The sequence below is a fragment of the Euwallacea fornicatus genome, chromosome 13 (genome assembly GCF_040115645.1).
Source record: "Euwallacea fornicatus isolate EFF26 chromosome 13, ASM4011564v1, whole genome shotgun sequence".
In the NCBI taxonomy this organism is placed as follows: domain Eukaryota; kingdom Metazoa; phylum Arthropoda; class Insecta; order Coleoptera; family Curculionidae; genus Euwallacea; species Euwallacea fornicatus.
In genome coordinates this window covers 2,935,452-2,944,549 of record NC_089553.1, presented here as the reverse complement: position 1 = coordinate 2,944,549, position 9,098 = coordinate 2,935,452, and the positions used below count along the sequence as shown (strand labels likewise).

The 9,098-nt window shown below is 34.0% G+C and overlaps 4 protein-coding genes across 8 annotated transcripts in view; 2 read left to right on the top strand and 2 right to left on the bottom strand.

Moving 5' to 3' along the window:
• Positions 1-1,538: 1,538 nt before the first annotated feature.
• On the top strand, positions 1,539-3,650 carry LOC136342994 (protein FAM114A2). The gene is made up of 3 exons (XM_066289334.1): positions 1,539-3,233; positions 3,290-3,410; positions 3,462-3,650. Exons 1-3 carry the CDS (start codon positions 1,645-1,647, stop codon positions 3,534-3,536), a joined length of 1,785 nt encoding a protein of 594 aa, XP_066145431.1. The 5' UTR covers positions 1,539-1,644; the 3' UTR covers positions 3,537-3,650.
• A 124-nt stretch (positions 3,651-3,774) lies between these two features.
• Positions 3,775-5,376, top strand: DNaseII (deoxyribonuclease II). Its single transcript, XM_066289373.1, has 6 exons — positions 3,775-3,977; positions 4,035-4,212; positions 4,264-4,495; positions 4,557-4,860; positions 5,034-5,178; positions 5,233-5,376. The coding sequence occupies exons 1-6, from the start codon at positions 3,880-3,882 to the stop codon at positions 5,374-5,376; spliced, it is 1,101 nt and encodes a 366-aa protein (XP_066145470.1). The 5' UTR covers positions 3,775-3,879.
• On the bottom strand, positions 5,366-7,720 carry LOC136343010 (uncharacterized). 3 transcript variants are annotated; one of them, XM_066289363.1, is made up of 7 exons: positions 7,581-7,720; positions 7,180-7,283; positions 6,641-6,992; positions 6,365-6,589; positions 6,129-6,314; positions 5,921-6,075; positions 5,366-5,659 (listed from the first exon to the last, which is right to left on the bottom strand). In XM_066289363.1, the coding sequence occupies exons 2-7, from the start codon at positions 7,252-7,254 to the stop codon at positions 5,474-5,476; spliced, it is 1,179 nt and encodes a 392-aa protein (XP_066145460.1). In that variant the 5' UTR covers positions 7,255-7,283; positions 7,581-7,720; the 3' UTR covers positions 5,366-5,473. The 3 variants fall into 3 exon arrangements, with proteins under 3 accessions (XP_066145460.1, XP_066145461.1, XP_066145463.1); XM_066289364.1 differs by having other exon boundaries at positions 7,180-7,316; positions 7,581-7,712; XM_066289366.1 differs by lacking the exon at positions 7,581-7,720 and adding an exon at positions 7,444-7,559.
• Positions 7,581-9,098, bottom strand: part of LOC136343025 (protein YIPF6) — a 48,647-nt gene continuing 47,129 nt past the window's right edge. For all 3 annotated transcript variants that reach the window (XM_066289391.1, XM_066289392.1, XM_066289390.1), the window contains 4 exons: positions 9,001-9,043; positions 8,819-8,947; positions 8,607-8,764; positions 7,581-8,554 (listed from right to left, as the gene is read on the bottom strand). In XM_066289391.1, coding sequence (XP_066145488.1) covers positions 8,436-8,554; positions 8,607-8,764; positions 8,819-8,947; positions 9,001-9,043 — 449 coding nt within the window. In that variant the 3' untranslated portion in view covers positions 7,581-8,435. The remainder of the gene's footprint in view (positions 8,555-8,606; positions 8,765-8,818; positions 8,948-9,000; positions 9,044-9,098) is intronic.

Sequence of the window (9,098 nt, the reverse complement as noted above, 5' to 3'; positions counted from 1 at the left end):
TTTTAACGAGATTTGAATCGTAACACTTAATTTTTTTTAATGTAAAATTATGCACGCCGCTGATTTTTCGAAGATCAATGTTCAAGGCAACATTTTACTGAACATTTAATATTTCGTACCAGGATAACAGAAATGCAAGGAGGTATATTTAGCTCCTGATAGTTATCGAACAGACCTTAACCAAACCAATATGGCCCATACACATACAGTGTCTCTGACTAAATTTAACGTTTCGTATCAGGAAAGCAGAAATGTAAGGAGGTATATTTAGCTCCTAATAGTATTTTGGAAATAAAAAGCGTTTCAATATACAAACAATTCATTTATATTTCAATAGAACAGTAATATAATCATTTTGCACATAGTTATGTAACGTAATCTATTAACCTTCCCTCTGTACAAGTGTGGTGAATTAATTTAAGCAGCGCTATCTATGAGTAATATGCAGTAGAAAAAACGTACCTGCTTTAAATGTGTAATTTAATATGGTGCTTTCCTTTGACTGCAAGCTCTAAGATGGCGCCACCACCCGGAAATATTTAACTGGCGCATTCACCATTTATTCCCCAATATCGGGGATTTAACTCTACACTCTACCGGACTTCTAAAAATCTATAGGTTGATGAAATTGATCCCATATACATGCGGAAGAACTCTACTGAATTTAACATTTCGTATCAGGATAGTAGAACAGCAAGGAGGTATATTTATATCCTAAGAATTCTTCTTGCTTCGGGACTTTAAAGCACATAATATAATATTACAAATTTCGATGTTGAAAAGTCAGTGGCGTACATAACAATTTTACACTAAAAAAATTAAGTGAAAATGGAGTGTTCTGATTTCAACGAGATTTGGTTCCGCAGTTGTCATACGATACATCATTGATATACCAAGTTCAAAACACGGATCTGATACATTCGACTTTTTACGCTAAAAAATTTCATGATATTTTTCGAACCAAAAAATTAAAATTGCCCAAATCAAATTTTGATCGCGGCATATCAAAACTGTATCATATGGCTACTGCGGAACAAAATCTCGTTGAAATCAGAACAGCGCATTTTCAATTCATTTTTTGACATAAATTGTTATGTACGCCACTGATTTCACGAAGATACATTTTGGAGTAAAGAAACATTAAAACTATTCCGCAAAATTTTTTTTCTAAGAAATGTTTACAAATTTTGTCTTTATGATAATAGAAAACTCTTTTTGTAGTTACTAAAACAAAAAACACTAAATTTTCTTTATATCAATTTTTTGCTAAAATAATCATTATGTTCATACTACACTATAAAAAAGCGACCTTAATTTAATTTATTTTACAGTGCAAAAACACTGAAATCCAGACAACACGCAAAAGCACTGAGTGCAATTACAATATCATTCTCTAAATTTCATTGTACTGACAGCTAATTTTTATAATAAATTCAGAATAGAGGACATAGTGTTTTCTTTCTTTTATTTGTATGAATAAAAAGAGACGACAATACGTTTCTGCAAAATATCATTCAAGTTAAACCACATATTGACAATGACGTTTAAGTGAATTGCTGTCGTGACCATCTTTGTTTATTATGAAAAACATATGTTTATTGAGATTCCTTGTAAATATCTCTTAAATTTAAAAGATTGTGAAAAATGGAAACTTCAGACAGCGATTATTTTGAGAGCGCCGATGAGGATTTCTTGTCCGACGTTGAAAGCCGTGAGAAACCATCCAGATCACCAGAAGGACGCAAAAATAGAAAGTCACCGAATCACTATGACACTTTGTGTAATTTTGCAGCACTTACACTAAAAGAAAGTACAGAAAATAAAATAACGCAACAAATCAACAAAGAAAAAGGAAATTTATCAGAAAAAACACCTGAAAACGAGAAGTTTCTTCTGTTGGACAATAACAGCAATCAAAAATTCACACACTTATTAACAAATTCTCTTCAAGTGCCTAGTCCTACTACAAGTTTACCCTCTAAAACAATTTTAGCAGATAATGATTTAGAAAGCCCCAAACAACATGATATTTCTGAAAACAAACTCTCAGCATCCGAGGAGAATCTTTGGGACGAAGATGAACTTGATTGGGGCTCTGAAATTGCTAAAGAAGAACTAAATAAACCTCAAACTAGTCTTGCTTTCAAAAACGAGGTTAGTGCCTGGGACGACTTTGATGCTGACTGGGAATCTAGTGAACCATCTGTAGCCAGTGTGATTAATGCTGTTGACCACTTGCAACAATCAACAGATAATGAGTGGGAAAAATTAGAAAAGTCCTCAGAACATACAACAATAAAAGATGCCACCTGGAGTGGCTGGAGTGTATCTTCGCTGCTATCCACAGCTACACAAAGTGTATCTTCCTTAACTAACCAAGTATCTCAAGGACTTTCAACTGTTTTAGAATGTAGCATGGGTATTCCTCAGCCTGAAGAATTAGCAAAAATAAATTCTAAAATTACTGAAAAACCACAGAAACTAGATGAAGACACTCTTCCATCTACATTTGGTCTAGAAAGTTTGGTCAAATTTGTTGAATCCACAGGCTCCAAAGTGATAACTGGAGGTCTGGACACTTTGGAGGCTATTGGAAAGAAAACTGTGGAAGTTCTCCAAGAAGGAGATCCAGGATTCAAAAAGAAACGAGCCTTTTTAAAGCTCGATAAAATGGGCAAACCCAACTTATCTCAAATTCTACGTGAAGCCAAAGAAATGGCCGAAAAAGAAAATGAACCTTTGGAACAAGAGAATAAAAGAAAATTCAAAAACTATGAAACTCTGTTTGATGACCATCAAGGGCTGGTGCATCTCGAAGCCCTAGAGATGTTGTCCAAGCTCTGTAGTATCAAATTGGACAACTTACATAATTCCCTTGCAGATAATGCACTTAAAGACATGCAAGAAACACTGGAGCAAGTCAGAGAACTGTGCGAGTTACCTGAGGAGGAAGAAGATAGCGATAAGATCAGTTTGAAAGAAGCTCAACACACCATTTCAAATTTGGTCAGCGAACTTAATGTGCCGATAACGTTCGTCAAGTTCTTCAATATTTGTGAAGAGGTGGAGAAGATTCATCTCTCACTTGTGGACGAGGAGCAGATTCATCAGCAAGCAATCAACAGCTTGAGTGAGCTCACTGCTATTTGTATGGAGCAGTTCCATAAAGCTGGGGAGTTACTCATGGTCAAAGAGCATAGAAGTACTGCAGATGAGGCGGATAGTTTGGTGCAGTAAGTAATTTAATAGCACGACTTTTGGCCCAACAATTATCGTTAATTTTGAACAGAATAACCACAATTGCAAAAGCTGTTATTCTTCAAGAAGCGGAGAAATACACGGAAAGGCTGAGCTCGTTAAGCGGGGATAAAGATAGTATCAATAGTAAAATTACCAATATATTTTATGAGGTGAGGTTATACAATTGAAATTATGCGATAATAAATATGGTATTTTTACAGGCTGGAAATAGCAGCACTTACATACAAGACGCATTTCAATTGCTTATACCGGTTCTGCAAGTGGGCGCGGTTTAACTCTGGAGCTTAATTTTTCCATAAATTTTGTAATAATTATTATAGTATAAAATTGGTTATTTAATTTATACCCGAGATTAAAAATATTACAAAAAACCATTAATTTAAACAGTATTTTTTCTATTTTATTTACCTACCTAAGGGCAATTAATGCCGTAATTACAGAAACGCACCCAAGTCATCCCTAATAACCCTCATTAACCTTTCAGATTCTCAAACACCAAAATAAACCGTGCCACTATGATAATAGAAAGAACTTCCGTTGGCGGCGATAAAGAGCTGAATAAAATATGCGGTACTTACACGAGATCCGTCCTAAGTGTGCATACATTCGTCGATTAAAATGCATCATAACGTGGTTTCTTCCATTTGTGTGCTCGTTATACTCCACGTTACCTTTGGTCTTCAGTGCAAAGATCAACAAGGAAATTCGCTAGATTGGTGAGTAATAATATATCTCATTTCTTCAACAATCAATTATAAGAAATTTTGTTATAGGTATGTGGCATATAAATTACCGAAACAAACAAAACACAAACATCCCCTGGTGAGGGACGGTTTAGGATACATGTACATGACCTCAGAGAACCACAATCAATGGATCTTCTCTGAAATTGGACTTAACAGCAGCAACTCTTTAATTGGCAACACATTGAATCCACTGTATAAAAATGAGGTGAAATGAACAATGCTGTAAAACCACAAATGTATTTTTTCCCAAATGCAGCAAGATTTGCTGTACATATTGTACAACGATCAACCTCCGCAAGGCTACAGCGGCAGCAAAGGACACACAAAAGGGGCAGTGATGACCGATAAAACGTCAGGATTATGGTTGATTCACTCAGTACCACATTTCCCTTATAATTTAAATCACTATGAATACCCAAACAGTGGCATCCACTACGGACAAAGCTTCCTTTGTCTCAGTTTGGGGATCAGTGACTTGAATAGCGTTGGTACTATACTATTATAAGTCCAACTATAGTTTGCATTTTTACCTACTAATCATTAATTTAGGGATACAGCTTCAATACAATGAACCTTTGATATTCGCTCAAAACGTCCCTGAAACTTTAAGAAGCATCGTCCCTGAGCTTGAGAAAGCTGCAAGAAATGAAACCGTGCAACACAGTCCTTGGTACCGTATTGCAAATATCAGCACCCAAAAGGGTGTTAATTTCGTTTCATTCGCGAAATCAGGAAATTTTGAGAAGGACCTATATGCTGATTTGGTGAGCGCATTTTTGGAGACCAATCTGTACGTGGAAACTTGGCCCAATGAACCTAATCGACTGCCTTCAAACTGCGACCACATATACCAGTAAATTAGGACTACATTATTAATATAAGTCTAAGTTAATTTCCATAGGAACACTAACTTATATTACAAGTTATTGATTTATATGGAAACTGTAGCTTGATGTTAAAGTTAACAGCGCATTAACAATCGATTAACGAATCTAAACACCGTTTAGAATAATGTACCTATTTCAGAGTCGACAATGTAGTATCCATCTCACTATCTATCAGCCCTGAAATTATTATGTCATTTATGAGCACAACAGACCACTCTAAATGGGCGGTATCCACATCACGGGACTCTTCAAAATGGTTATGTATTGGAGATATAAATAGAGCCGTAAATGTTTTTTCGATCAATGCCTGAGTTGGTGAATTTATCAGTTATTTACAGGAAAAACAAACTGAAAGAGGAGGAGGTACTACGTGCATCAACAACAAGGTGCTAGCCCAAAAATATACAGAAATCGTTTCTGTTGTACAACAATGTAACAATAGTAGTTTTTTGATGAGCTTGAATAGGGAAGTACCTATGTGATTCATTTTATTAAACTTACAAAAATATACATATATACAACAACTATTTTATCTTGTCAAAGCAAATATGCATTAAATAATATGATTAAGGGTTCTTACTATTGCACTCCTATGCCAGCTCTCTCCAAAAAGTCTTCATCATTCACAATAACAAAATCCTTAAGCAGATCTTCCTTGTCCACTATCATTTGTATATCCAACATTGCTTTGTCAAATACACCTTCTGGGTTTGATCCAACTGCAACCAGTATGTCCAACAAGTCATGCAGAATATCTCGTTCGTCCTAATATTTACAATAATTTAAGTGACTTTGCCATATAAACTGTGTTGAACTATTTGTTAATAAAAAGTGCCACAGGGTCACACCAAATAACCTATTAATTTAAAATTAAGAAACAACGCTAAGGGAATATTTTGTTTTGCAGAAAGATACTTTAAATTCACAATAATTACCAATATACAAATGCTTATTAAAGTTCAAGTTAAATACCAAAACTTCCGTAAAGATTAAACTAATGATTCACTGAATCAAAAGTTTTTTTACCTTCAGCTTTCCCATAACTTTATCTATAATATCCAAAGAGGGATGCTCCGAGCATAAATCTTTTATAAGAATTGTTAGGTCTGCCATCACAAACGCCACTGAAAGTACTCCCGACACCTTTGCAAATTCCTTTATGAATGTTGGCACTGTACGTCCTGTAAATTAGCACCAATGCAATATCTAGATACAATTAACAGTAAGTACCAACCAGTGAGCCCCAATATATTGTAAATGAACTGAAAACTCTTCTCAGTCATGTGAAATGTTTTACCAATCACTGGTAAAGTTTCCACAGCCAAATGTTGCACTCTTTGCAATTTTACTGCCATACTTAGAGATGATAAAACTTTATTGTCAGGTTTTTCCATTATATTAATAGCCCCTTTTGCTATTCCTGAAAAAAAACCCACAACATTAACCTGAACTAATCTAGTGCAATATTACCTTCAATGATGGTGGATATTGCCATTTCTCTAGTAACCCCATTTTCCATAAGTTGAGTAATGCACTCATTGAAATGAGTCAAGCTCTTACGCATCCATATATCAAACATCTCTTTCTGCTTCAAAAGCAGTTTAATATCTTCCATAATTCCAGTTGTAGTTTTATAATCAATATAGTCAGTTAGAACATTGGTAAGGCTTCCTGTTACTGACATTACTGCCCCTCCTAACATTTAACTTGTGCAAACAAACTATTTATTGTAAGGACGTCGCTTACCTGCTCCAAGCATTAAGGAAGTTCCAGCAGTTAAAGGAGCCCACCATAGTGAACCCATTACCAAGGCAACACCAGTGCTGCTAACAACTGTTCCAGATACCTTGGCACAATTGCTTTTGTAATGGTAATTGGCAGCATGTTTTTTGATTTCATCAAATTTGTTGAGTATTTCATCAATTTTCTCAATATAATCTTCCAAAAATCCTGCATAATGTTTTGGTATTAGATCAAGAGTTTTATCTGGTGAATCTGGATCGATTGGTAGATTTATTGGAGATCCAAAGGAGCTGTCTGAGAATTTTCGAGTTGGTACTTGTGGTAGGGCTTCAGTAAACTCTTGGGGTAATGAATGCTAAAAATGAAAATTTCAATGTTTACAATTAGAGATATTTAAAGTATGCTGGGTATATAGACTCTATTGCTCTGTTTATTACCAGTTTGCTAATTTAGCTTACAGAGCTCAAACTACATACAAAGAGGAACAAAAATATTTATATGTATATACATCTATTTTATAAAGATTTTGTATCATTACTCACATATTTTGGAACTAATGGTGTAGCATCTTGCAATGGCAATTCTGGGTACAGACGTTTTTTAACTCTTTCTGCCATGGTTTATAATTGAAAATAATTGTTTTTTTCTGAAAATGGTAATATTCAAGAATTCAGCTGAACTGAAAGGAAACTAGTAAATTAAATGGTGCCCACTATATACTAGTCAATAATCAAGCCAAGAAGAAATTGACTAAAGCATATTAAAAGCATTTTCAACTTATGTTTCTTAAATTGGGCCACACTTACTCAATAAATGTTAATGACTTAAAAAATTAGACTTCAATTCAAATTGTGACTTTTTCAATAGAAAGCAGTAAGTATAAATTTCTTTATCATTCTCAGCACTATTTAATAGTATCAATTACATGCATTAACATGCTTACATTTGCTAAGAAATCCTTTTGTTTATGCACTAAATTGGGATTATATTGGCAAGTACGTATAGTACTTCTACGACGCAATTTAATATTTTTAGACCTAAAGGTAAACTGGTTACTGTCCACAATGTCCACTTCAATTGATTATCAAAAATAAATAAAATGTAATAGCGGATTTTGTTAAATCAACACATTTATTCGCGATTTAAATTTGTAAGTAAATTTATTTTCATTTTGATAACTAGAAGACAACATACAAAGAATTCATATTATTACTGTTTATAATAAAGGCTTTGTTTATTAACGGAAAGAAGTTTGACAGTGTCAATGTCAAAACTATATGTTCACTAATAAATTGCGTCATTCTGTAGGATTACGTTTACTGCAATCATCTCTATCTAATTAATAATTTGCATAACTCTTTCTGTATCTATCTCGCTTGGTTGTTGGAAAACTTAATTAAGAATCTATATCAAAAATGGCGATTACCAGGCGTCAGTAAGTGTATATGATGAATTAAAAAAATTGTACCGTCATAAAATTATCCTTTTTGGAAAAAACGTACAATAGAGAAATAATTTTTTTTTAAGAGAACAAATTTACATACAGGTTAAAGGAAGCAAGTATATAAATAAACACACTGCATATTTGTATATTTCCTTCTTAATCAATAACCATCTTAATACTTCTTTTATTAGTAACTAAAATGAATATTAAACAATTGAAAACATGATGTATATGGGCTTTTGTATTATGAGAGAAAAAAGAGAACCCATTCTATTTTAATATATACAAAATTCAGTTTGAATACACATACGCAATACACATTCACTCATATACTTTCTCTCTAGAAACCCAAACTTAGCTAGCAGTATGCGATATGACCAGCCAGGATATTACAAAGTAGAAAAGTCCTATAGGGTAAACAGCCAGAAGTTTCCTGCCTGGTTTTTGACTGTCACCCAAAAATATCATGGAAGCTAAAGAAATACAATGCATAACAACCTTTAAGGATTTGCCTTTCATGCTTACCATATGTCGCCCATATGAATCCCATCATTGACACTGTAAATCTGATGAAAAACAATAGAGTGCTTTGTTCGGCCAACAAAATAAATCTGCATGCTATTAAGGCTAAAGTTGTGGGTAAAAGACAGTAACCCAGGACGCAAACACTTTGAAAAAAAGATCTAAAACAGTTTCATGGTTAACTCTATGTTTTGAAGATTAAAGGAAAAACTAACATGTTTCCCCCCAAAAGCTTGGAATTTAAAGTAACAATCATTGATCCAATCCATACTATTACAAACACTTCGGCAAACTCTGGACCTCCATCATTGGTGTCATCTGCTGTGGTTCCACCTTGGAGAATCCTATTAAAAACTTTTAGTTAAATGCTTTATGATCACATCAAAATAACACTTACATTGCCATGAAGGTGCAAAGCATCAGCGGACCCCATAAATCCCCTATAAAATTGGAATAGTGCAATAATAACTTTTAAGTTGAATACTTACACATACT

What these genes read in the sequence shown, in the direction of transcription:
- LOC136342994 (XM_066289334.1), top strand. Translation starts at nt 1,645, where the DNA reads ATGGAAACTTCAGACAGCGATTATTTTGAGAGCGCCGATGAGGATTTC. An exon ending in GAGGCGGATAGTTTGGTGCA is followed by an intron (nt 3,234 to 3,289) that starts GTAAGTAATTTA and finishes AATTTTGAACAG; the next exon opens with AATAACCACAATTGCAAAAG. An exon ending in TTACCAATATATTTTATGAG is followed by an intron (nt 3,411 to 3,461) that starts GTGAGGTTATAC and finishes GTATTTTTACAG; the next exon opens with GCTGGAAATAGCAGCACTTA.
- DNaseII (XM_066289373.1), top strand. Translation starts at nt 3,880, where the DNA reads ATGCATCATAACGTGGTTTCTTCCATTTGTGTGCTCGTTATACTCCAC. An exon ending in AACTGCGACCACATATACCA is followed by an intron (nt 4,861 to 5,033) that starts GTAAATTAGGAC and finishes TACCTATTTCAG; the next exon opens with AGTCGACAATGTAGTATCCA. An exon ending in TTGGAGATATAAATAGAGCC is followed by an intron (nt 5,179 to 5,232) that starts GTAAATGTTTTT and finishes AGTTATTTACAG; the next exon opens with GAAAAACAAACTGAAAGAGG.
- LOC136343010 (XM_066289363.1), bottom strand. Translation starts at nt 7,254, where the DNA reads ATGGCAGAAAGAGTTAAAAAACGTCTGTACCCAGAATTGCCATTGCAA. An exon ending in CACCATTAGTTCCAAAATAT is followed by an intron (nt 6,993 to 7,179) that starts GTGAGTAATGAT and finishes TTTCATTTTTAG; the next exon opens with CATTCATTACCCCAAGAGTT. An exon ending in AAGTTATGGGAAAGCTGAAG is followed by an intron (nt 5,660 to 5,920) that starts GTAAAAAAACTT and finishes TGTAAATATTAG; the next exon opens with GACGAACGAGATATTCTGCA.